The 23075-nt window shown below is 48.3% G+C and overlaps 2 protein-coding genes and 1 long non-coding RNA gene across 8 annotated transcripts in view; 1 reads left to right on the forward strand and 2 right to left on the reverse strand.

The window, feature by feature from the left end:
- LOC308462691 (5-formyltetrahydrofolate cyclo-ligase-like) overlaps positions 1–8346 on the reverse strand; it is a 98091-nt gene extending 89745 nt beyond the window's left edge. For 3 of the 6 annotated variants that reach the window (XM_080980582.1, XM_080980580.1, XM_080980581.1), the window contains exon 1: positions 8054–8346. In XM_080980582.1, coding sequence (XP_080836708.1) covers positions 8054–8206 — 153 coding nt within the window. In that variant the 5' untranslated portion in view covers positions 8207–8346. The remainder of the gene's footprint in view (positions 1–8053) is intronic. The other 3 variants (XR_013979258.1, XM_080980579.1, XM_080980583.1) reach the window with 2 other exon arrangements.
- LOC308462761 lies at positions 7831–9020 on the forward strand. Its single transcript, XR_013979322.1, has 2 exons — positions 7831–7900; positions 8727–9020. It is a non-coding gene; the product is annotated as an uncharacterized lncRNA (long non-coding RNA).
- Positions 9021–17333: 8313 nt separating this feature from the next.
- On the reverse strand, positions 17334–20770 carry BCL2A1 (BCL2 related protein A1). The gene is made up of 2 exons (XM_080981415.1): positions 19703–20770; positions 17334–17721 (listed from the first exon to the last, which is right to left on the reverse strand). The coding sequence occupies exons 1-2, from the start codon at positions 20225–20227 to the stop codon at positions 17614–17616; spliced, it is 633 nt and encodes a 210-aa protein (XP_080837541.1). The 5' UTR covers positions 20228–20770; the 3' UTR covers positions 17334–17613.
- Between the last annotated feature and the right edge of the window lie 2305 nt (positions 20771–23075).

Here is a 23075-nt window from a genome sequence, read left to right on the forward strand (position 1 = left end):
GAGCTCCAGTACAACGCAACTGTAACAACCTTCTGTAACTATCCAATCACTGAATGTCACTTTCAATCCCTTTTTTACATATTGGACCTGAGTGAAAACTATCTACAGTATTCCCCTGCTGGCCCAGGGTGAGAACTTCAGTACATAACAATAAGGATTCTCACATTATTATACAAGTCAGGGGGGGCCTGCAAGGAATTACACAGGAGACAAACTATTGAGCCACCCCTTAGCCCAAGAGCGCTCAGCAATCATTAGTCAGGTTTAGTGGGTCAGTGGATATGCAACTTATATGCAACTTGCAACCCACATCCCCAACCTTCCATAATACTCCCCCCCTTCTTCTTATTTATTAAATTTGTACACTGCCCTATACCCGTAAATCTCAGGACGGTTCACAGCATAACATCAAGAAGCTGCTTTGATTAAACTACTGTGATTTCTAACATTTCCATGCACCAGGGCAGGTTAAAGCAACCAGAAATACAATTACAAAAACAAGAAACAGTTGTAATAATGAAACAAAAGACCTGCTCAGAGCAAAATCATGATCACAATCGTTCACTTGTATGTCGCCTTTCCATAGTTAAAACCACGCTCAAGGCAACTTACGGACACAGAAATATTTGCGCAGGTACAAAACTGTAACCAAAGTAGTCCTAAGTGATGTGTTTTAAGCATTTAACATCTCTGTCCCGCACACGGCTGAAAAAGTGATGGAGATGTGATAAATTAGGGAGAAAAAAACACTTCCCCTCTGATACTAATTAAGGCACACACAGCATCTTGAGCAGGGGTCAGCAAACTTTTTCAGCAGGGGGCCGATCCACTGTCCCTCAGACCTTGTGGGGGGCTGGACTATATGGGGGGCGGGATGAACGAATTCCTATGCCCCACAAATAACCCAGAGATGCATTTTAAATAAAAGCACACATTCTACTCATGTAAAAACACGCTGATTCCCGGACCATCCGCAGGCCAGATTTAGAAGGCAATTGGGCCGGATCCGGCCCCCAGGCCTTAGTTTGCCTACCCATGATCTTGAGACTCATGCAGGAAGGAGGGGAAAAGGCTCAGAAGATATACATCCCATGATTCGTAACCCTCAGTCCCCAGATACTGTAAGCATCAACACTGGCATCACATGCCATCAGTGATACAGGAAAATAAGGAGCCTTATACAGAAGGGAACCAGTGGAACATCTAGGGAGCAGGTGGCGCTGTGGTCTAAACCACTGAGCCCCTTGGGCTTGCTGATTGGAAGGTTGGCAGTTTGAATCTGCGCGACGAGGTGAGATCCCCGTTGCTCTCCCAGCTCCTGCCAGCCTAGCACTTCTAAAGCACGCCAGTTCAAGTAGATAAATAGGGACCACTGCGGCATGAAAGTAAATGGTGTTTCTGTGAGCTCTGGTTTCCATCAGGGCATTCCATTGCTCCATGAAATATACTCAGAGTCGCAAAGTGATTTCATGCTCTTTATTCAGCTCATAGTGGTGAGGAGGAATGAATGAATGTCCCCTCACAGTATCTGCTTTATATACATTATTTACACAATGGGCTGCACATGATTGGCTAATTCTGGAATTCTACTGTAAGCCAATCAGGTTGTGGATTCACTTCTATCTGGAGCAGGATTGGGTGGTTCCTGCCAACCAATCATACTGCTGCATTGTTCTAGGACCAATCAGACTGCTGCATTCTGAATCCTATTGTTCTAGGACCAATCAGACTGCTGCCTTTTGGATCCTATTGTTCTAGGACCAATCAGACTGCTACAGTTTGGATCCTATTCAACTCAGTACATAACACCCCTCCCCTCTAAGTTCCAGTCCTGCCCGGGAGGTCGCATTCATAGTCCTCAAGGTATGCCGGCGGCCTGCGTGTGCGTTGTGGCCTGGGGTGTTCCCTGGTCCGGGCTCCGGGTTCTGGCTCGTGTTCCAAGGATGCTGGCTGTGATGCGGCTGTTTGGTCTGGTGCAACCGGCTCGCTCAGTCGTGGTTCTGGTTCCGGTGTCCTTTCGGCCTCACGGGTCCTCTCTGTATTTACTGATTCTGCCTCTCCTGCTGGCCCCTCCTGCTCTATGGGCCTCACTGCCCCGCTGTTCCCTTGGGACTCCTCTGACCTGTCCTCCTCCTGGTTTTCTCCCGGGAATCGTCGCCGTATCTGGTCGCAGTGGCGGCGCCAGCATTGCCCCCCATCCGTTAGCACCTCGTACGACACGGGGCCAGTGACCCTGGTGATTGTGGCGGGTACCCATGCTGGGCCTGCCCCAAAATTCTTTGCGTACACTGGGTCCTGGGCCTCGAAGGTCCGGGGGTTCCTGCCTTCCCCCACCACTACCTCATCCTGAGCTCTATCGGGGTGAAGGCGGTCCAATCTGATTGCAAGGCGCCGACCCATTAGTAGTTCAGCGGGGCTCCGGCCAGTCGTTGAGCTGGGGGTGCTGTGCTGTGCTAGAAGGAATGTGGCAAGGCGGTACTCCCAGTCCCCTTGCGTCATGCGGCGAAGGGTGTCCTTGGTGGTCCGCACCATGCGTTCTGCTTGGCCATTGGTGGCAGGGTGGAACGGCGCCGAACGGATGTGGCGGATGGCGTTCTGCGCTGTGAAGGTTTGGAATTCTCCTGACGTAAATGCAGTCCCGTTGTCTGAGACGAGAGTGTCAGGGAGCCCGTGGGTTGCAAACAGCCTGCGTAGTACCCGGATGGCTGCGGACGTGGAAGTGGACGGTACCAGTGCGACTTCCAGCCATTTGGTGTAGGAGTCCACCACTATGAAGAATGTTTTCCCCTGAAAGGGGCCAGCGAAATCCACATGCAGGCGTGACCATGGTGCTCGGGCGGACTCCCAGGACTGGACTGGGGCCCTTGGGGGATCTGGGCGGGATTCTTGGCAGGCCTGGCAGTGTTTGACCCAGGCCTCTATCTCTCCATCGATCCCCGGCCACCACACATAACTCCTGGCAAGGGCCTTCATTCTTACTACCCCTGGATGTGTCTCGTGTAGGGCTGTGAGGACCCTTTTGCAGAGGGGCTGGGGAACAACGACTCTGCTTCCCCATAACAGGGACCCCTTGTGGGCCGACAGTTCATGTTTGCGGGTTGTGTAGCCGGCGAATTCTGGCCCGGGGCTGCTGCTGGGCCATCCCCTCCACACCCAGTCCAGGACCCGGGAGATGACCCTATCTTTCTTGGAATGGTGTGCAACTTCTTGTGCCTGAATGGGGCGGTCGGGAAGCAGCTCCAGGCTCATAACCTCTTGTGCAGGTGCTGGGTCAGGGCCTGTTTCCGGTAGTGGTAGCCTGCTGAGGGCGTCCGCATGGCCCATCGCCTTCCCAGGTCGGTGAATCAGTGCATACTGGTAGCTGGCAAGGAAAATTGACCACCTGAGGACGCGAGGAGACAGCACTTGGGGGGTCTGCTTTTCGGGGGCAAACAAGCCAAGCAACGGCTTGTGGTCAGTCACCACGGTGAAGGGCCGCCCGTACAAGAAATCATGGAATTTTTTTACTCCCTTTACGATTGCCAGACCCTCCTTGTCGATTTGCGAGTAGTTCCGCTCGGTTGTGTTGAGTGTCTGGGAAAAGTACGCCACCGGTACCTCTCTTCCATCCGGGAGTTGGTGCCCCAGGACAGCTCCAATGCCATAGGGTGAGGCGTCGCATGCTAGCACCACCGGCAGCCTCTCGTCGAAGTGTGCCAAGACCGAGTTTGAGACAAGCAAGTCCTTGACTGCCTGGAATGCGGCCTCCTGGCGCTGGCCCCACACCCAAGGGGCCCGCTTGTCCAGGAGTCTGTGTAGGGGCTCCGCTACCGCCGCCTTGTGGGGAAGGAAGGAATGGTAAAAGTTCAATAGTCCCAAGAAGGCCTGAAGTTCAGTCTTGCTCTTGGGCGCTGGGGCATCACAAATGGCCCGTACCTTGTCCCCAGTCGGGTGGACCCCTTCTGCGTCCACCATAAATCCCAGAAAGTCCACCTGAGGCACTCCTAGTAGACATTTTTCCCGCTTCACCTTGAGACCCGCCGTCTGGAAACGGTGCAGAACGGTGCGGAGGCGGTCCTCAAACTCCTCTGGTGTGGGGCCGGCAATCAACACATCATCGAAGAAGGGGGTGACGCCAGGAATCCCTTTAAGGAGAGAGTCCATTATATTCTGGAATATGCCTGGTGCCACGCTGACACCGAATTGCAGCCGCTTTACCCTGAACGCTCCTCTGTGCGTCACAATCGTCTGTGCCTCTGCTGTGGCCTCATCTACTGGCAGCTGTTGATATGCTTGGGCCAAGTCCAGCTTGCCAAAAATTTTCGACCCAGCCAGGGTGGCAAGGACATGGCTGACCACTGGCACTGGGTATGCGTGGGCCGTGAGGGCCTTGTTTATGGTACATTTGTAGTCTGCGCAGATGCGGACCGAACCATTAGGCTTGACGGGTGTGACGATTGGGGTTTCCCAGGGAGCGTTAGGCACCGGCTCCAGCACTCCTTGCTCTACGAGTCGGTCCAATTCCTCGTCTATACGGGGTTTCAAGGCGAACGGGACCCGGCGGGCCTTGAGCCTGACCGGTCGTACTGCGGGGTCAAGCTGTAGCGCAATGGGGGGGCCCGTATACTGTCCCAATTTCCCATCGAAAACCCCTGGAAATTCCTTGCATATGGCGTCCACGTCCACTTGTAAGCTAGTGTGGTTCACCCCGGTGACAGCTAGCCCCAGTGGTCCAAACCATGCCAATCCCAGTAAGCTAATGTAGGGGCCCTTGACCACAAGCAAGTCCAGTTGCCGCGTCCGCCCTCGGTATTGCACCCTGAAGGTCCCCACCCCCATTGTGGGGACCTTACGTTTCTGGAAGTCCCGGAGGGTGAATGGGGCCGGCCTGAGTTTGGGACCCCCAGTGGGACACAGTTTCCTTAAGGTCCTTGCCGAGATTATGGATAGAGTTGAACCCGTGTCAAGCTCCATGCGGCATGGGGCCCCCTCTATCTGTACCTCTACATAAATTTTCTCTACGTTGGGGTGGGGCAACTGGTATACCTGGAAGTCCGTGAGCTCCGTCGAGTTGCCTTGGTGCGTTGGGCCCCGGGACCTGGGGCTCTTGGATTGGTCATCTGATGCCTGGTGTCGGGTGGGCCGAGCCCGACACACCCGGGCGATGTGTCCCGATTTTCTGCACTGCCTGCACTCTGCGTTGCGGAAACGGCAGGTCCTCCTCTCGTGACTCTCCCCGCAGCTTGCGCAGTTCCCTCCTTCTCGTCGAGGCAGCTGTGGTCTGTGCGCTGCTTGAGTGCGCTGCTGTACTCGGTGCACCTCCTCCCTGTTGGATCCTGAGTCGTCGGTGAGGTCTTCATGGTGGACCCTCGGTTGGGATGGCAGGCTCGGCCGTGCCTCTTGGGTCGACCTCTCGGCAGCTTCTGTTGCCAGGGCCTCCTCCAGAGCGACCTGGAACGTTAGGTCCTTCTTAGCGTAGAGGCGCCGTTGCAGCTTCTCATCCTTCAGGCCACCGACGAGGCGGTCACGAAGCATGTTCTCCAGCTCTGAGAAGTTGCAGAACCGGGCGGCTTGGCGGAGAGAGGTCACAAACCCAGTTATGGTTTCCCCAGGGGCTTGCCGCTTTGCGTAGAAGGCATTTCGACGAGCCACCACTGAGGGCTGCGGCGAAAAGTGCCCCTTCAGCTGTTCCATTATTGTTTTGTATGGAACAGTAGCGACGTCTTCAGGCGCAAGGAGAGCCCGGGCGATTTCAAACGTCTCCTCTCCGCAGACGCTGAAGAATATCGCCCTCTTCTTGGCGTCTTCTTCGTCGGTGACCCCTTTGGCTTCTAGGAGGAAGGTGAAACGGGAGGCGTACGCTTCCCAGTCTCCAGATGCTGGGTTGAATGGCGAGAAGCTGCTGTTGGCTGCCATTCTGAGTTCCTTGTGCCCCGGAGCTGAAGCCTGGATACACGGTGCGAGGCAGCGGTGCGGCAGTTGGCGGTGCTGCGGTGCTGTGTGTGGCAGTCAGCTCAGCGGGATCCCACCTTCGTCGCCAGTGAAATATACTCAGAGTCGCAAAGTGATTTCATGCTCTTTATTCAGCTCATAGTGGTGAGGAGGAATGAATGAATGTCCCCTCACAGTATCTGCTTTATATACATTATTTACACAATGGGCTGCACATGATTGGCTAATTCTGGAATTCTACTGTAAGCCAATCAGGTTGTGGATTCACTTCTATCTGGAGCAGGATTGGGTGGTTCCTGCCAACCAATCATACTGCTGCATTGTTCTAGGACCAATCAGACTGCTGCATTCTGAATCCTATTGTTCTAGGACCAATCAGACTGCTGCCTTTTGGATCCTATTGTTCTAGGACCAATCAGACTGCTACAGTTTGGATCCTATTCAACTCAGTACATAACACTCCAGAAGCAGTTTAGTCCTGCTGGCCACATGACCCGGAAAGCTGTCTGTGGTCAAATGCAGGCTCCCTTGGCCTGAAGCGAGATGAGTGCCGCACCTCATAGTCGCCTTTGACTGGACTTAGCCGTCCAGGAGTCCTTTACCTTTACTTTTACCTACGCTGACTCCTAGCAGCTCCCCAAGATTTCAAGCAGGGGTCTCTCCCATTTGGGAAATTTGCCCTGCCTGAAATCCTCGAGGCGCTTCGAGTTAAAGGGACCATTTCTCTGACTCAGTACAGGCAGCTTTCAATGTCCTTATCTGATGCCATTCTCATGCTGGGTCCAGGCTAGGTCACAGAACTAACACATTCCTTTCCTGGGACATTTTCACTCATCTCAAAATATTATGGAAGCAAAAGGAAGTTTCAGTCTATGAGAATGGGGTGAAAAGGAAACAGAAGGTGGTTATGAATGATGAAGTCAGTTATATAGGAAAAAAGTCATTTTTATGTTAAATATATTGTAAGAACTATTTAATATTATTGTTTTTCTTCCTTTTTTCCTTTTTAGTTGCTAGGAGGTGATGGATATTTGTTTACTTCTATATTTCTTTTTTGTGTGTTCTGTATTAAAATGAAATATATATATATATGATGAATGGCATGACAGAATTGATGAATACTGCACAAAGGTGAAGCAGCTTACTTTGCATCGGCAGTGCTCAAAGCTTTGTTTTTTATGTATTATGTTCCACCCTATAAATTCATGATGTGTCAATAAAGTAGAGGCTGCCTCTGAGCATACACAAAATGCATTTCCCTCAACTGCTGAATTCTACCCAATCTCACCACATGTGGGAAGGAAAATGGTTGCCAGGCCAGAGTATGCGAGCCTCCAGAAAAGTTTCAGCCCTCAGCCCCGCTCCCTCTTTTAAAGCGTAAGGTTTGCAGTCCCTAAACCCCTTTAATTCTGCGTTTATTTCCAACATTATTAGGCAGCTTTTCACCATCGATGGTCACAAAGCGGCTTGCACAACATCCCCTCAAAGTAATACAGAAACAAACAAAAGCAATAGGTTTTTAAACAAAAAACCAGTTCCATAAACACAAGCAATCCATTTTTGGGGTGAAAGCAGCCACAATGAACTCAACGGGACATCTCACTTCCGAGGGGGCCTGCGTATCCGCAGGGGCTACCCACGCACACGTTTCCGGGGGATGACGCATTACCGACCTCACTTCCGAATAAAAAACTCACTTCCCACCCTCTCCAGGGGCATATCCGCGTCCGCCCCTTTCCACGTGCTGGCCGTTCCCTTACGTCACCGCAAGCGCTCTCATTCAACTCAAGGAGGGGTTTTTCTCTGGGCGGGAGGGAATCCCCCCCAGAGGGAACTTTACACTCTCACTTTCTCTCTGTCTCTATCATAAACACCCGCGCGCGGGGGTGGGGGGACCACGGCAGCCGCGCGCGCCGTTCCATGGAGAAAGGGGCTTTCCCCGCTCCCCGCTTCGTTTTTCTAATTGCACGTGAACCAGCGTCGCGTGGGAAGAGGGCAAAAGAGCCTTGAGGGACACGGGTTGGCCGGCCTCTGAGGAAACGCCTGGCCGGGGGCGGGGGGAGAAAAAAACAACCCACAGAAAAGACTTTTCCCCGAGACAGGCTTGCTGGCCCTCACCCACCTTGCCGCGCACGAGGCGCGACTGGCGCAGCTTCTCGGCGGCGCTCAGGGCTCCCAAGCGGCGCTTCAGCTCCGCTCGCAGCGCTCCCTTGGCGGCGTGCAGGGCGGCCATGTCGCCGGCGGAGGCGGCTGCGCCCTCCCCTCGGCTCTCCATAGGCAGCGCAGCCTCCGCCGCCTCCCCGAGGAGGCGCCTGGACGACACCGGCTCAGTTCAGGAAAAGGAGCGCAGGGAGCGCGCGGAATTGGGCTCCGCGGGGGCTGTCGGTTGCGCTTAAATGGCCTCAGCGCGGAGGGGAAAGGCGAACAAGCTGGACTTTCTCGCTGGAAGAGACACTCACCTTTGTCCTGGCAAAATACCGGGTGGGGGAAGATTCTCCTTTTCATCTGGTGCCAAAGTGACTTCAAAGCAATCTATTGCAGCCTAACCGGGTGACCTCTCTGGAATTTGTCACACACGCACGCACAAATCCACATAAATGTGTACATCTCCCCCCCCCCCAAAAAAAACCCCAAAGTGGTGTGCTTCTCAATAATAGCCATTTCTGGAAAGTGCAGGAAGAGAGGATGCAGTTACTGCTTGTGGGCTTCCCATGAGAGGCATCGTGGTGAGAGCAGGATGCTGAACTCAATAGGCCATTGGTCTCATCCAGCCCTGCTCTCTCTATGTTCCTCAGGTGATGCCAGCAAAGTCTCTGAACCTGAAGTATGGCCAGCTCCACTAAGGCTTCTATCAGATGAGCCTGTGGGGACAGTGGACCCAAACCCACCCCAATCCAAAGTTGTGGTACTGCTGTCCTAGACTTGGGATTCATCTGTAGAAGACCTATAAGGCAGCGGTAGGCAACCTAAGGCCTGGGGGCCGGATGCGACCCAATCATCTTCTCAATCCACCCACGGACGGTCCTGGAATCGGCATGTTTTTACATGAGTAGAATGTGTCCTTTTATTTAAAATGCATCTCTGGGTTATTTGTGAGGCCTGCCTGGTCTTTTTACATGAGTAGAATGTGTCCTTTTATTTAAAATGCACCTCTGGGTTATTTGTGGGGCCTGCCTGGTGTTTTTACATGAGTAGAATGTGTGCTTTTATTTAAAATGCATCTCTGGGTTATTTGTGGGGCCTGCCTGGTTTTTTTGCATGAGTAGAATGTGTGCTTTTATTTAAAATGCATCTCTGGGTTATTTGTGGGGCCTGCCTGGTGTTTTTACATGAGTAGAATGTGTGCTTTTATTTAAAATGCACCTCTGGGTTATTTGTGGGGCATACGAATTTGTTCATTTTTTCTTCTTCAAAATATAGTCCGGCCCACCACGTGGCTGAAAAAGGTTGCTGCCCCTGCTATAAGGGCTTTATTTCAGCTTGCTGGAGCAAATTCAGAGTTCATTGTTTCCAGAGCATTGCATGAGCCTAAGGTCCAGCCTGAATTTCATCCCACCTTGCCTTGTGTCAAGCCTGAACCTTGTCTTGTCTTCTCACCCCTATCAGGCCCTGCCCTGCCTCACCACACTACAGAGCAGGACAGTTCAGATCTAAAGTTGCCCGGCAAAAGTCTGATGCGTCATTGTTGAGGATGCCCCGGATTCATGTTAGCAAAAGTTGAGACAGTATGTGTGTGTGACATCACAGGCATGTGACGCTGCCCCCCCCCCAAAAAAATATTGGGTCCAAGCCGGCCCCTCTGCCTTTTACTCAGATTTATCTGTCTGCAGTGCACGTACAACAAGGCTACAGAGCAATAACAGTTAGGCAAGAGTAGAGTGGTGTGAGATAACAGTTTGGGGAAAGGAACTGGCAGCCACAAAGGAGCCCTGCGCAAAATGAACTCTTGTGACAGTTTCCTGCGACAGCACAGATTCGATGGGGAAATGAACATCTTTCCCCGAAAAATTTCCACATTTTGGCAAGGTGAAGTGGTGCCGCTGACACAGGCGGTATTTATGTCCTGTTCTAAACGTGGATTTTGCTGGCGCAGAAAACTTCAGGATAGAAATGTGTCTCCTACAGTTCTGTCTCCCAGACAGCAGGGACTTGCTGAAACATAACGGCATTCATTCAGCTTCGGCCCCTGAGATAAATGCAGCTTTCTCATGAGAATGACATTTGCTCCAGAGAAAGAAAACCTCTGGATTTGCACCCTAACTCTCTGGCAACAAGGCTGTTCCATATTTTAATGCACTACAGCCAGCCATGACGCCTGATTCCTTTCTAAAGCAGATTGTAGGGTCAGACAGCATCTTAAAAAGCAGAGGCATCTTAAAACGCAGAGACATCACCTTGCCAACAAAGGTCCGTATAGTTAAAGCCATGGTTTTCCCAGTAGTGATGTATGGAAGTGAGAGCTGGACCATAAAGAAGGCTGATCGCCGAAGATTTGATGCTTTTGAATTATGGTGCTGGAGGAGACTCTTGAGAGTCCCATGGACTGCAAGAAGATCAAACCTATCCATTCTGAAGGAAATCAGCCCTGAGTGCTCACTGGAAGGACAGATCCTGAAGCTGAGGCTCCAATACTTTGGCCACCTCGTGAGAAGAGAAGACTCCCTGGAAAAGACCCTGATGTTGGGAAAGATGGAGGGCAGAAGAAGAAGGGGACGACAGAGGATGAGATAGTTGGACAGTGTTCTCGAAGCTACAAACATGAGTTTGACCAAACTGCGGGAGGCAGTGGAAGACAGGAGTGCCTGGCGTGCTCTAGTCCATGGGGTCACGAAGAGTTGGACACGACTAAACGACTAAACAACAACAAGGGTCAGTGGGAACTGTGTTACAACCCAGTGTGAACTGGATTGCAAACTTTAAAACAACAGCCTTGCTGTGTATGCTAAGGTGATCAGGCCTGAGGTACACAGCCCTGGTACTTTCTTTGCAAAGGAATGAAATAATAATAATAATAATAATAATAATAAATTTATTATTTATACCCCACACATCTGGCTCGGTTTCCTCAGCCACTCTGGACAGGTCCCAATAGAATATTAAAAACACGATAAAACATCAATCATTAAAAACTTCCCTAAACAGGGCTGCCTTCAGATGTCTTCTAAAAGTCAGATAGTTGTTTATTTCCTTGACATCTGGTGGAAGGGCGTTCCACAGGGTGGGCACCACCACCAAGAAGGCCATCTGCCTGGTTCCCTGTAACCTCACTTCTCGCAGAGAGGGAACCGCCAGAAGGCCCTCGGAGCTGGACCTCAGTGTCCGGGCTGAACGATGGGGGTGGAGACGCTCCTTCAGGGATACTGGGCCAAGGTCATTTATGGCTTTAAAGGTCAGCAGCAGCACTTTGAATTGTGCTCGGAAACATACAAGGATTTAACAATAAACAACCACACCAGAAATGAAATTTCCAAAGCTTGCATTCCTACCCAAAAATTTTACACATCTAGGGCATCCTTTACCTTATGGAGAGTAACCCTGAAAAAAGGAAAATAGAAATTTGAGTGAAGGAATTATCCTACCTAAGCAGGCTTATCTCCAATACAGACACAAGGTATCTGAGCTAAGGATCCTTGTAACAAGCAAAATTAGGGATGGGGGGGCAGGAGTGAGACATGAGAGAAGGAGGTGCCTACAAATACATTCTGTCTTGGGGTTTCCCTGTACAGTGGTACCTCAGGTTAAGTACTTAATTGGTTCCGGAAGTCTGTACTTAACCTGAAGCGGACTTTCCCATTGAAAGTAATGGAAAGTGGATTGATCCGTTCCAGATGATGAAAAACACCCCCTAAAACAGCAATTTAACACGAATTCTACTGTTTCACAAGGCCATTGATCCATAAAATGAAGGCAATAATCAATGTACTGTACTATAAAATAAATAAGATAGATATTTTAGATTGGGGGGGGGGATTATTTCCAAACTCACTGTTTGGAGGGGGCTCAGGGTCCTCTTCCATAATCATAATCGGCTTGGCTCCCGGCATTCGCGGAGGTCTCAGAGAGCTCCGTAGGCCCCACCGATATCCGGGTTTGCCTCCAGGCAGTGGTGAGGCCTCCGAGAGCTTGGACAACTTACTTCCGGGTTACAATCATTCGTAACAAACAAACAAAAAAGTTGAAGCGTTTGTAACCCGAGGTACCACTGTATATAATTAGAGTTGGCATTGAGACAGAACTGCCTTTATATACACTTGGGATATGAACTCCCATCCCACACGATCCAGAATGCCATAAAGTTGCACAAGCAGCAAACCATTGCCAAAATACAGGTTTATCTCAATATTGTCCTCTGCACATGCATGGGAGCATCTGTTACATAGGTCCAAGGAAGTAGCAAAGTCCCAGCGGATGTGCCTGGCTTGAACTTCACATCTACTGCCCCAGCCTTCCTTGTTTGCTTCAGGTTCTATAAGCGAGAAACATTCACAAACTTAACTAAAAGTAATGTTGTCTGCTGAGCAGCTGCCCAGATATTTCTCAGCTGTATGAATTTATGCATCTTGGCAGCACTGTTATCTCTCAGCACACGCTGCTCTGCAAAACTAGCAACTTAAATTTTCAGTCTGAACTTTACTTAACTTTAAAAATAAAAGGACACAGTAGAATAAATGGTCTAATATATGTTTTCTACATAATAAAATAATTATTATATCATAAGCATAGATGTCTCTTAACATAAGCGTTGACCGACTGGGTTGCCAAATGCAAAAGTTGCCCTGGTGTTTCTCCTTTATTGTTGTTTAGTCGTTTAGTCGTGTCCGACTCTTCGTGACCCCATGGACCAGAGCACGCCAGGCACTCCTGTCTTCCACTGCCTCCCGCAGTTTGGTCAAACTCATGCTGGTAGCTTCGAGAACACTGTCCAGCCATCTCGTCCTCTGTCGTCCCCTTCTCCTTGTGCCCTCCATCTTTCCCAACATCAGGGTCTTTTCCAGGGAGTCTTCTCTTCTCATGAGGTGGCCAAAGTATTGGAGCCTCAACTTCAGGATCTGTCCTTCCAGTGAGCACTCAGGGCTGATTTCCTTCAGAATGGATAGGTTTGATCTTCTTGCAGTCCACAAGACTCTCAAGAGTCTCCTCCAGCACCATACAGTGGTACCTCAGGTTAGTAAGTACTTAATTCGTTCCGGAGGTCCGTACTTAACTTGAAACTGTTCTTAACCTGAAGCACCACTTTAGCTAATGGGGCCTCCTGCTGCTGCTGCACCGCCGGAGCACAATTTCTGTTCTCATCCTGAAGCAAAGTTCTTAACCTGAAGCACTATTTCTGGGTTAGCGGAGTCTGTAACCTGAAGCGTATGTAACCCGAGGTACCACTGTAATTCAAAAGCATCAATTCTTTGGCAATCAGCCTTCTTTATGGTCCAGCTCTTACTTCCTCTCCTTTATTAGGGTAGCAAATTTTCTACAATCCTGTTTAAATCATTCAAGTTGCAATGTAATTGCGGCACTGGGGTGGAGCTTTGCAGCAGAAGTCTAGGGTCCAGCTCATCAGAAAGAGCTGACCAAAAAGAATGCGGTCCTTGATGGGGGGAAACCTGGCTCACCCTGATAAAAGGATTATGACCATTGGGAGCATTCTCTGAGGGAATTATGGTTTGAGTTTTCTTGAATAAGGCTGTGAAGGTACCATACTTTTAAGGCACATTTCTCCACACCGAGCCAAAGGATCTTGGGAACTGTGGTTTACCCCTCACAGAGCACCCTTCTTAAACTACAGTTCCCATGATTTTTTCAGTTGGGGGGAATGTGTGATTTAAATGTAGAGTGTTTAGTGTTTACACAGCCTCAGTTACAAAATGGTGGAAGAGGAATGGGCTACAGCAGAACTATGTTTCGTGGTAAGGGCTTAAAGTATTTGGAAAGCAAAAACAGACCAGTTGAAATTGTTTTTTAAAATGTAAACCTTCTTGAAGACCTGGTGGGTATAAATGATAAGTTGTGCAGGCCTAGTTTGAACAATACATCAGTTTGGTAAAAGATAACACTATTCCTTTGATTTTAATCCAGGAGAACCTTGCTTGTGGTCTCAGTGGATCATTTTATGATTAGCTACTTTCTTTATTTAAGCCCAGGTCTTATAGATGAAAGTTAAAGTTTATATATGCTTTAGCTGTATATTTCTTGTTTAAAGGCTGGAAACAAAGTCTTGTGTTCTATTTTGAATCCACAGGGTCTTAAGATGTTAATTACACATTAAGCTGCCCACAGTTATTTGTTTATTAAAGTTGAAGGAATTTCCCCCATGCAGATTGAAGGCTTGTACCCCAGTGTACTTGATCATACAAATTTCCAAAAATGTGATATGATTGTAACTTGAAAAGAGATTGTGCCTTATGACCACACAAACATACAGTCCTGACTCAAGTTGTTTAAGTATTTTCCTGTTGAAGACCTAGCCAAGTGAATACATAATGGTGGTCTAAAATATTGGTGGGGGAGGAATTTGCATTTTGTTTGTATTTTAATTAGAAACTACCTAAGTCACACTTTTTGAACCAATACACAAAACAAGACACAACTGTCTTTCAAAATTCACACTTCTCTGAATCTTGTGGCGCAGTTCTGCAAACAGAAAATGTGTACAAAAATAGTATGTTTTTTGGGGGGGGGTGGACTCTGAAATGCTGGGATTTTTTTAATGAGGATCCCACTTCTCAAAGTTGTAAACTGTTGGAGAACTGTGGCTGGGAAAATGAGAAATAGAGATATCAACAAGTGTTCTGTCTTATAAAACTTCCGGTGCAAAACCTTTGCCTCTCTTTTAAAACAATATTTGGCAATTCAAAATGGAGCGAAATGCAACAGCATAGCATCATAGCACGGAAACAAGGATTAGAGTTGCTTAATCTCAACCTAAGGCTGAGTTATGTTGTTTTCTAGTCTGTTGGTTAAAGGTCAAGCTGAAAAGTACAGAATTTAGACTGGCAGAACTGGATGAACTTGGCTTCCAAACGCTTCCTCCTGTTGCAACTCCTCCAGTTTAATATTTTACTTAGCACCAGTTGTGCTGGAGTCCGCTTGCAAAACACAGAAGTGGAACAGCAACTGTCTCGAGGAGGTTATGCTATGTCACAATGCTTCTCACCCAGAGCCGGATTTCGGTTTGATGAGGCCCTCAGCTACTGGCAGTAATGGGGCCCTTTATATGTTCAGCTGTTCTTTGTCAACAACAAATTGTCACTGTTCTTTGTGTTGAATATACAGTGGTACCTTGGGTTACATACGCTTCAGGTTACATACGCTTCGGGTTACAGACTCCGCTAACCCAGAAATAGTACCTCGGGTTAAGAACTTTGCTTCAGGATGAGAACAGAAATCGTGCTCCAGCGGCGCAGCAGCAGCAGGAGGCCCCATTAGCTAAAGTGGTGCTTCAGGTTAAGAACAGTTTCAGGTTAAGAACGGACCTCCAGAATGAATTAAGTACTTAACCCATGGTACCACTGCATGCTATATGGTAATTTATGGACCTAATAGGTATCTAAAGACATTTGCTCAGAACAAAATATGTATTTTATCAAAGTAATTGTTGAACTGAAAGAAGAAGTACCGTATTTTTCCGTCCCCATGTATAAGATGCCCCCTGTTTTCAGGGGCACTGTCAGATGGCAATGGTGGTTGCTCATGAGTAACCAGTCAGGACTCCAACCTGTCTTTTACAGGTTATATTTTGGTGCAAAACTATTTACAGTGCAGAGCCACAAGTTCATGTCTGCCTCAGTTGCTAGCAGAATACGGGAGTGGTTGTTTCCGGAACCTCCTCCAACATAATAGCTTAGTCACCCCCAGCCTTTCCCTTCCTTCTTCGCGTTTTACACCTCTGTGCAGGGTGGGCGATGGAAGGGGCGTGCTTCCCTCCTGGTCCGCTTGGCCAGGAGCAGTGCTGAGGCTCCCAGCAGCATCCTCTGGTCCTTTTCCCCCCAGGAGCGGTGCTGAGGCTCCCAGCAGCATCCTCTGGTCCTTTCCCCTCTTCCCTACTGGAGGTGTGGCTTTCCTCACCACAGGAAGAGGAACTGCTTCGCAAGATTTTCAGAGGTTCCCTGTAACCCAACTGCCCCTCTGCTTTCCTATTATTGTTGTTATGTTATTGTTATTCACTACAAAACATTGCAGGCAGGTGCATATATTGTTTCGCCTTAACTAATAGCAAGGCTAGGGGGAGCCAGATTCTCCCTATAGAAGAAGCATGTGGGTAGGGGAGGGTTAGCCCTCTGTTACAAGGTCAGAACAGAGGCTGCCCCCCACTGCCTGGGTTAACAGCCGTAGAAAGAGAGTCCCTGTGGGTGAGGACGTTTGGCCCTGCAAACTACAGTTCCCATTGGCCCCAGCAAGCGTAGCCAGTGGCCTGAGATGATGAGAGTTTTAGTTTGGCAGCATCTGAAGGGCCAGAAGATATTTCCCTATCTGCTTTGTTGGGACCTACGAAGTTCCAAGTTTTCAGCCACTTAAAACTTTCAGCCACTGAAGTTCATGGTTTCAGCTTTTACATGTTTCGCCACCCTTCAGCAAGCCAGTTTTCTGTAACCACCTGAGCACACTCAGCCCTCAGCGAATTGTTTTCAGGACTCCCCTCACTAAGGGTTTTCCCCCTTATAGATTTTCATACTTCTACGCACATTGTGCTTCTGCAAACTTCTGTTCCCCTAGGCCTGCTGATATCTTCCCCTTGTGCGCAGGTGTGCCAGTGGAATAACCATCTTAAACATATGGGGGTTGTTGTCAACTAACGTGTACTCAGAGTTAGACCCATTGCAATGGATGGCCATGACTGACTGAGGTCCACGAATCTCAGCGGGTCTAACTCTGAGTAGAAGTAAGTTGCATGTTTACCTTTGGAACGTTGGGAGTGAAGTAACAAGGCTTGTTATAAGTAGGGTTGCCATGTTTCCTAAAGAGAAAATCCGGACACAAAAGCTTGCAGATTCTCAAAGACAAAATGAAGTTTTGGAGCTATTTTTAAGGAAATTCATCAAAATCTACTGGTGATTTCCTCCCAGCCACTGGTTCAGACTGCTGTATTCTGGCTATGTCCAGAAAATTCCAGACGTATGGCAGCCATGCCTGGACCACTGGGAGGCAGTTGGCAGAAAGACATCATATTTTCCCCTCGCTGATCCCTTCCTGAGTAACTAACTGCCTGTAGATCTTCTCTCAAGCTTTACTTCCTTCCTACTGCTTCTTCAGTATTAAGTGTTGGACTCTCCTTTTGTAAGTTGGTTCTCAGAATGGCCTTGTTTGCCAGGAGTAAGAAACCTTTCTTTATTCTTCAACCAGCAGTCTTAATGGACTATTTATTTCTGCTCTCCTCCGATACATACACACACACACATGGAGAGAGACCATTTCAACTTGATTATTTGAGAAGATTTAATGTAATCTGAAGGAAGCTGTCCGTGCATCATGTGATAACAGTTCTGATTTACCATGAATTGTATCAGATGCAATGTTTCCAACACAGGCATACAAAAACATAAATAAATAACAGATAAATAAGTTTGGAAACGGGAAGGACGAAGTGCTCCCTTTGGCTCAGTAAGGCAGTCTCGGTTTTCTAATAGCAGGAATCCTTCCCGGAAGGCATGGCGATATAAATATCTGGTGGTCACCAAGGAACCAAGTTTGTCAGTAATATTGACTGAAGAACGAGAAAGCGGAGATGAGTTTTGTCTTGATGTAGTGCAAGGCCAGCCAGGGACTCTTCTCTTCACCCAACTTTGCAAGGAAGCTGTCCTGCAGTAGGGGAGAAGAATAACATTTTCGTTAGGGGTCAATTTCTTATGACAAAGTGCTGTTTGCTTCCCCTTACCAAGAGGGCAAATTGGTTTGAAGGAAGGTGCTCAGATTATCTTTCTTTTTAAGCCAAGAATATTGCAGTACAGTGCTACCTTGGGTTAAGTACTTAATTCGTTCCGGAGGTCTGTTCTTAACCTGAAACTGTTCTTAACCTGAAGCACCACTTTAGCTAATGGGGCCTCCCACTCCTGCTGCACTACTGGACCACGATTTCTGTTCTCATCCTGAAGCAAAGTTCTTAACCTGAGGTACTATTTCTGGGTTAACGGAGTCTGTAACCTGAAGCGTCTGTAACCTGAGGTACCACTGTACCCACTGTTGAATAGTGGAAAAGATTGATGAAGGCCACAGCTCTGTTGGATTCACAGCTCTTTATTGCAGCAGTTAGAACTGCTCCTGGAATCAGACTGACTGCAACCTAGCTGGCTGCTTTATATAATACTAAGTAACTTGAAACAGTAACAACTCACAACTAGCTAACCAATCAACGACAGTTTTCAATCCTTCATTTACATACTGGTGGCCCTGAGTGAGAACTGCCACTAATCTTAATACATAACACCCACCATTCTCTCTCTGCTAGCACAAGGGGTCCTGCACTAGTAGACAGGCATGTTTTAACATTGCAGGGCAGAGGAATACAATACGATAGTTGTGCTAACTCATTGTGCAACGGAATGCACAATCAATTTTGCAAGAAAGTTACCAGTGACCTGCTTATAGACTCTCCTGGAAAGGGACCTTCTGCTGGTGCAAATCATTTCACCAGTGGGAAAAATATACTGCTGAGTGAGTTTGCCTTCGGCAGGACAAGAACAGCCCTCCCCTTTTGTTTTGCGACGGGGTGAGCTCCCGTTGCTCGATCCCTGCTCCTCCCAACCTAGCAGTTCAAAAGCACATCAAAGTGCAAGTAGATAAATAGGTACCGCTCCGGCAGGAAGGTAAACGGCGTTTCCGTGCGCTGCTCTGGTTCGCCAGAAGCAGCTTAGTCATGCTGGCCACATGACCCGAAAGCTGTAAGCCAGCTCCCTCGGCCAATAAAGCGAGATGAGCGCCACAACCCCAGAGTCAGCCATGACTGGACCTAATGGTCGGGGGTCCCTTTACCTTTACCTAATTGTATATATTGGGTGAAAAATTGCTTTCTTTTATCTGCCCTGCTTATCTCCATTGCTTGTCTCTTCGATTTAAAATTCAAGCAACAACCGAATGATGCACAATCACGCACGCATGCACTGAACCCAGAAGTAGCCCCCAAACTTCATAATGGTGTCATGAAAAGGAGTGGAGCAGGGCGAAATGGAGCGGGCTTATGCACACTCGGCTGACACACGTGGGGGTCCAAGAGCATAACCCCCACGCAAAACAAGGATTGCCTGTATTATAGGAAAACAACAAGCACTGTAATAAAACACCATTTACAGTGCCAGCACCTGGCTATTGTTGTGCCACCTCAGAAAGCAATACAGTCATACCTTGGTTATCGAACGCCCTGGAAATCGGACGTTTTGGCTCCTGAACGCTGCAAACCTGGAAGTGAGTGTTCAGGTTTGCGAACGTTCCTTGGAACCAGAACATCCGACGGGGCTTCCATGGCTTCTGATTGGCTGCAGGAGCTTCTGCTGATTTTAACCCTCAGTGTCTGAGAGGGGAGGAGATGGTCTTTCAGGTATTTGGGTCCCAGGGCCAGATTAGCAAACTGAGTAGGCACCTTTTAGGATCCCCACGACAACAGAGGAAAAGTAATATTTGATATTGAAAGAAAATGACAAACCAGCTTTCTTAGTTCAATGTGAGGGAGTGGATGAGATTTTGACTGCCTAGGGGCCTCCGTGGGGTTTAATCCAGTACTATAGGGACCCAAGTCATTTAAGGTTTTAAACAATGCCCAACTGAGGAAACTGAGCAGCAAACTTACCCAGCCTCCATTTTCGCTGATCCACGTAGCTTTGGTGTTTATAAATTCAGTGACACAGTGGCAAATCGGTTCAACGTTTTCTCTTGTCAAAGGAACTCCGTGCTGTCGCAACTTCTTTGCGGTAATTCCTGCAAAGACGAATATTGTCAAAATCCGTCCCCAGTTGGTGTTCCCGTCGGCAAATTCCTGTGCCATCACCTGGCTGAAAATGTCACTGGCCTCCTCGACAGAACTGATCTTGATGGAGCGCCAAAGTGGCTTTATCTTCTCTTCCACTTCTTCCTGAAGCGAAGGTGCTACTCTTGCCAAGACTTGGGCAACTCGACTCGGGGCAGCGTCCAGTTCGGCATCCTCACAAACGTGTTTCAAGTAGTCTTGGACCAAAGTGTAAACAGACTGCAACTGGTTGTTTTCCATTGAGAAACGAGCACAGAGGGCAAAATGCAAGCTTTGACCTCGACAATGCAGCTTCAAATGATTTTCAGGTTGCTTGAGAGCTGAACTTAGTAACTTCAGCCTTTTCATGCAATGGTTTCCTCAATGGGGGTGGGGTGGAATTTTTCGCCACACTTTCAAGAAAGTCCATTTGCATGCAGCTTGTGGCTAGGAAATGGAAGTTTCCAGCGTGGGGGAAAAAACAGGTTTCTAGCTTAGACTTCCCCTAAAATGATTTATGAGTTCTCTAAATGCAGATAGAGGAACCGTTAAAAGTTATAACACAGTGGAACCTCGGTTGTTGAAAGTAATCCGTTTTGGAAGACTGTTTGACTTTTGAAACGTTCAACAACCGAGGCGCAATGGGCGGTCAGCAAAATCCATTGAAAAAATGGAGAAACATTCCTCAGAAGCCATTCGATGCCCGAGGCACATTTGGAAATGGAAGCATTCACTTTCGGGTTGTCGGTGTTCGAAATGTTCGACTTCCAAAGCGTTCGACAACCGAGGTTCCACTGTATATTAAAAACCCAAGTAATCAGCAGCTGCAACCTGGCATATTAATGTTGCTAGATCAAGTAGGTTTACACAGGATCAGATCTGTGTACAAGACAATTGTGTGTGTGTGTGTGTGTGTGTGTGTGTGTGTGTGTGTGTCTAGACACAGATAAGCACTGCTGCAAGCTGGTGTACCAGCACAAGGGTTCATAGAAATGTTAGCATCCTGATTTTGGCATGACACCAGTTCTAAGACCTAACGCGAACCTCAATAATAGTACTTTGGAGTAAAGAACCAGAGCAGTGTAGTGATTGGATCAGAGTCTTGGATTAGGGCTGGAAATTCTCTGCTTGGTCATTTAAGATGACCTGGCTATCTTCCAGTGTAACTCACCTTGCAGGGTTGCTGTGAAGATGCTGTCAGTGAGGGTAAGGACCCCTCTGCATTGCCTGAAGTTCCTTGGAGGAAAATACTGGATATTTGGGGAATGCTCATAGGTCGGGGTAGAGCATCTGCTTTGCCAATAGAAGGTCCAAGGTTCAGCCCCTGACGTCTCCAGGAGAGGCTGGGAGACACCCCAGTCTGAACCCTAGAGAGCCTACTGAGATAGATGGACCAATAGGCTGGTGTGGAACAAGGCAGTTTCCCATGTTCTTATGAATGTAGCTGATTAAATAAAAGTGTTGGGGAAAGCAAGCTATGTCAATGTTCCATTAACAGATGAGTAGGACCTTGCTGACTTTTAAGCTCTCAAATATAGAATAAATATTCATAAGGTAAAGGGACCCCTGACCATTAGGTCCAGTTGTGGCCGACTCTGGGGTGGTGGTGCTCATCTCGCTTTATTGGCCGAGGGAGCTGGCGTACAGCTTCCGGGTCATGTGGCCAACATGACTAAGCCGCTTCTGGCGAACCGGAGCAGCGCACGGAAATGCCGTTTACCTTCCCGCCGGAGCGGTACCTATTTATCTACTTGCACTTTGATGTGCTTTCGAACTGCTAGGTTGGCAGGAGCAGGGACCGAGCAACGGGAGCTCACCCCGTCGCGGGGATTCGAACTGCCGACCTTTTGATCGGCAAGTCCTAGGCTCTGTGGTTTAACCCACAGCACCACCCACGTCATAAATGCACACATAACAAAATGCATCTCTGGGTTATTTGTGGGGCATAGGAATTCATTCTTTTTCTCTCTCTTCAAAATATAGTCCAACCCACCACATGGTCTGAGGGATGGTGGACCGGCCCATGGCTGGAAAAGGTTGTTGACCCCTGGCATAGACCCTCATTTTTAAAGGGAACAGGGAGATAAGGCTTCTCCAAAAATGTTAGAATGCCACAAGTATGTGTCCTGGCCAGGCCTGCGTCCCTTACAGAGATTTTCATAGGAAACAGATGTTTCCCTTCAAACAGGATAGGTGGACCTCTAAGATGAGCAACTCATCCCTTGAGCACAAGACTGCTGCCGAAAATGCTTTTAAATGTCTTTAAACCTGCCCAAAGTGCTTTGAAACAGTTTTAAAATACACATGGAGCCATACTGTAAAACCACCACCCCAGCCTGACTCCTCAAAACAGACCCTACCCAACAAAGGGAACATCTAACACCAAGGTTATAAGATATCTCTCATGTTGATGCTACTAAAGTGAAATATACCTCTTCGTCTACATAATGAAGTGATTTGTTGCGACTGGGGAAGCTCCATCATGTCAGTGTGCTATAATGAATTTATTGCATTGGCTCAGACTTCACTAGATAAGTCTATCATGTGCCGAGCTGGGAAAGCGTTGAGATAACACAAAGTCGGAATTTCCCGTTGTTCCCTTTTCAAATAAATCATTCCATAAACAGCCAATAGTGCTGATTACGCCTCGCCTCGCCGGGTTCCTCTTGCTGAGATGATCTAATTTGTGCAACTTTGCAAATTGATGAACTCGGCTCCTGTTCCCAACGCATCAGAAAAATAATTTATGTGAGCGGCAAGGTGTTTGCTGCTGTCTCACAAAGGCATCAGCTGCGTGGGTGGGGATCGGGACAGTTCGACACCAAAGCGTCTGCTTTAGGGCTGAGCCATAGGCAGCTGTCCCAAGGGAAATGGAAGCCAGGAACCAGGAGCCCTAAGATGAGCTGGGCGGTGGCAGCAAAGGGCGGAAGAGCAACCAAGGACAACTCAGCTACTGCTGCAGCTGAGCAGTAGAGCATTGGCTTTGCATGCAGAAAGTCTCAGGCTCAGTCCTCAGCATCTCCTGGAAATCAGCTGCCAGTCAGTGCAAACAATTCTGAGTTCATTGGACTCCATAAAAGGCAGCTTCCTAGGAACCAGGAAAATCAAGGTAGAACTCGGCCAAATTTTACTCAAGGTAGACCCACTGAAATTAATGGACCTAAGTTAGGCCACATCTGCACAACACCTTTATGTACTGTATTTTTTGCTCTATAAG

This window comes from Podarcis pityusensis (assembly GCF_964106645.2).
Source record: "Podarcis pityusensis genome assembly, chromosome: 14".
NCBI classification, from domain to species: Eukaryota; Metazoa; Chordata; class Lepidosauria; order Squamata; family Lacertidae; genus Podarcis; species Podarcis pityusensis.